Source organism: Morone saxatilis, unplaced genomic scaffold (genome assembly GCF_004916995.1).
Source record: "Morone saxatilis isolate NCDOM2014 unplaced genomic scaffold, NCSU_SB_2.0 Contig12, whole genome shotgun sequence".
In the NCBI taxonomy this organism is placed as follows: Eukaryota; Metazoa; Chordata; class Actinopteri; family Moronidae; genus Morone; species Morone saxatilis.
Window position 1 is genome coordinate 3074555 of NW_023339674.1, and position 3614 is coordinate 3078168.

A 3614-nucleotide genomic window follows, 5' to 3' on the forward strand; every position below is an offset into this window, starting at 1 on the left:
CACTATACGATCACGGCGAGCTAATCCCGGGGTGACATCGACGCAACGGCACTCTAGAGTGTTGCCTCATACTTCACGTCGTACGGAGGAGGAGGAGGGATTTGTTACTGTAGATTATTAATATTTTTATTACAAACTGTTGTCACTCAACATGTGATGATTCTCAGGATAAGGAGCGTCTTTTTATGGCTTCTTCTTCTTTTATTCACGGACTATCTGCCTCACGTGACTTCTCTCTGTCCAACCCCTCAACTCCCATGTACCAGTGAAGTATGTGTGTGTAAGTGTGTGTGTAAGTGACCTTTTATAGGTTAATTATATAACAGTTAGCTTGTAATTCAAGGTGAAAAAGTAATTTGAAAATGTCCCCACAGAAATATTACTGTATATATCTTAGTGTATTCACCTCACTCCGTTCATTCTGTTAATACTGTTCATAATGTAAATATCTCACCAATATATTCATATATATATATATATATCTATAATTATTATACATAATTTTGAACATATGTCAATCACTCTGCACTTTACTACTTTGCACTTCTGGTTAGATGCTAACTGCATTTCGTTGTCTTGTACCTGTACTTGTGCAATGACAATAAAGTTGAATCTAATCTAGACTAATCTAATATGTATTTATATATTTCCATGTTATGCAAGAAAATAATACAACTTCCTGTTCTGTAAATGCTTTAATCAATCAGTGTGATCGGATTATTTACAATGATTATTGTTGGTATACCTTATTTTCTTCCCATATTTTACTTTAAGTTACAATTTCTTGTCTTTCTTAACTAATTACAACATGCAGTAAAATGTAGCTTGAGTAACTGATCAACTCTCCTGGCCCAGCCAATCAGAGCCGGAGTTTTCCCAAACCCAGATTGTGTCTGTGCGGGCCGGGGCAGGAGCTGGCTGCTGGGGAAGACCTTAGAGGAGCAGGCTTATTCACCACAGTCCCGAGGGAGCCCCGTGGCTTGGAGACAGTGAGGTCTGAGCTGGGTGTGACTGAGTGCATGTGCTCATGGGGGTGCAGGTGTGTGTGGTTGTCGTGCTGATGCTCAGTGTGCCCGCTGTCGGCCTTCGCATGGGCCTGCTCCTCCACAGCGGCAGCCTGCAGCGGGAGAGAACAGAGAAAGAGACAGTAAAACAAAATTATTCATTACTGCAACCTTTAAAAAATCGTCTCTAAAAGCCTCCATTAATCTAAATCTCAGGATGAATATCAAAATGTCAGAGATGCAATAACAGATTGGTACATGGATGAAGAGAAGTAGTTTGTTACTCGTGCAGATCAGATATATTAAGTGTGTGGTGCATCGCTGCAGTTGAAGCTGGTACCTGAGGTTCGTAGATCTCACACTTCACCTCTACAGGCTTCCGAAATGAGCTGTTCTTCTTTCCAACAGGTAGTCTGATTTCAAACTCGTCCTCATTGGCTACGTGTGAGCCCAAACAGAAGCCTTTATGCTGAGAGCAAAGAAATCCAGAACAGTTGAATAGCCTGGATTTACAATTACAAGTACAAGCAACTACCGACACAGCTAAGACTAGACGCACAAGTCTGAAGAACTTGTGCTGATTCAGTACAGTAAATCGTGTATTAAAACACTCTTAATACATATGTGTGTGTGACTCACAGCAAATTGACAGTCCATAGGTCGGCAGTCACTCAGTTCACTGGCATCTGTTTTCTTTGAACACACCGTCTCCACAATGGTGAACTCCACAAAGTAGGATGGACCAACTACCCACTGACAGACAAAGACATCATACTGACGTACATGTGTATACGTATTTATAACACTCCTATAAACTGCTTACCAAAATAATAATTAGGTGGCAAAGTTTTTAATCAGTCAAGAGAACTTCAATTTTCTCACTCAGTGTGTTATGACCAAATATAATCAACCTGATAAAAGTGCCACTGCTGCACATACAACATCAAAACCCATCCCTGATGATTTTCAAAGTAAAAAGAAATTAGTTAGACATTAAGTAGCCAATCCTTTGAAGAGCACAGAAAAATAAAGGTATAGCCCTAAGAAGGCTAGAAGGATAAACCTGATAAGAACCAAAGAACAAGAGACAGATCGTCTGTATGTATTTTTGCAAACATGAACCCTAATCTCTGGCCATAGATACTCCGAACAAATATTATTAAGTTATTACATTTTTTAATTGTTTTCTTAACCTGTGAACTGGCTTTTGTGATGTTCTCCAGAGTAAAGTAGTTGGTCAGGTGGCTCTCTTCGTTGAACCTCTGCAGAGAGAGATTGGCGGTCTCCTTGACGACGGGCTCATTCAGGTTGTCAGCTGTGGGACAGTCCGGACACACGTCCACCACTGCAGTGGCGGGAACTAAACAGACAGAATTAACAGCATCAAATCGTAGCTGAGGCTGTTAAGGATTTAATCCTGGCACTTTATACAGTGACAGGTACTCCTCCCCCAACCTTCATCCTGCAGTGTGAACCCTTCCAGCTATCCTCAGCATCCCTCCCTTCCCTCTGGTAGCTTGCTTTATCCAAATTGTGAAAAAATAAATAAAACTGATAATTTTCAAAAGCAACCCTGCATTATCATTCATGGATCCTTCGGGAGGTATTATTGGACAGAGCATAGAGAAACAATTCAATGTATATCAGCATCTTAATTTCACACCTCACTAGTGGTGAAGAAGCTAAGTGGAGAAGTGCCAACAAAATAGACTTGCAATGTGTTCTATCACAATGTGTTTTTGTGTTATCCTGTAATGAAGCAAGAATAATCCCAGATGAGTCTGAATGAGTCCGTCCGTCTACCTTCACGAATTGCACAGGAGTAGTGTTGAAGTTTGACTTGAGAGTCGACGTAGGCAGATATCTCACATTCTCCATACACCTGAAGGATGCAAATACACAGATGTAGGTGTACAGAAGAGCCATTTTTGGTCAAAAATAAAAAGCTGTCGGAAGCTACAAAACATATTTGAGCCTTATAATTCCAGTTTCTTTTTTTAGATTTGGAATCCATTGCACCAGGAAATGGATTTAGAATTTTGACTGATACATTTAAAAAAAAAAAAAGCATAATTTCACTTGCAAGTGCTAAACAAAGCAGAACTTTGGCATCAGTCTAAAAGTATATTTAAAAATGCAAATTATGTTAGGTTGAGGTTATTTTTAAAAGTGAGGATACGCCACCCTGTGGTACTTACTGGAACATCAGCAATATCTCTGACTTCACATTGTTTCCATGGTTTCCTGCTGTTGATGTGGCATTTGGTCTCCATGACATCAATGGTCAATTTATAGAGTGACCCACCTTTCTCCTACATGCATACACACACACACAAACACACACGCACACACACAGAGTTGGTTTTACATTTCTCTGCAACCACACTTAACAAGATGCAATACGGTGTAGAACCCTGTTCAAACTTTTGTGCACGTATGTGTGTGTGTGTTTGTGCAAGAGTTCACCCTCACCTTCTCAGGAGTGTGAGAGAGGTCGTACAGTCTGTTCAGGCTCAGGATATATCCGTGTGTCCGGTCCTGGTTGATCTGCTCCAGGGCCTCTTCCGCCACCCTCACCACCTCAGAGCTATTGCAGCCTGGAGGGTCTGA

The 3614-nt window shown here is 40.8% G+C and overlaps 1 protein-coding gene across 1 annotated transcript in view; it reads right to left on the reverse strand.

Moving 5' to 3' along the window:
* Window positions 1-715: 715 nt before the first annotated feature.
* LOC118321982 (fetuin-B-like) overlaps window positions 716-3614 on the reverse strand; it is a 4584-nt gene continuing 1685 nt past the window's right edge. Inside the window, exons 3-9 of the mRNA XM_035653559.1 lie at window positions 3477-3610; window positions 3203-3316; window positions 2808-2886; window positions 2198-2364; window positions 1644-1757; window positions 1345-1473; window positions 716-1117 (exon numbers count right to left, since the gene is read on the reverse strand). Coding sequence (XP_035509452.1) covers window positions 860-1117; window positions 1345-1473; window positions 1644-1757; window positions 2198-2364; window positions 2808-2886; window positions 3203-3316; window positions 3477-3610 — 995 coding nt within the window. The 3' untranslated portion in view covers window positions 716-859. The remainder of the gene's footprint in view (window positions 1118-1344; window positions 1474-1643; window positions 1758-2197; window positions 2365-2807; window positions 2887-3202; window positions 3317-3476; window positions 3611-3614) is intronic.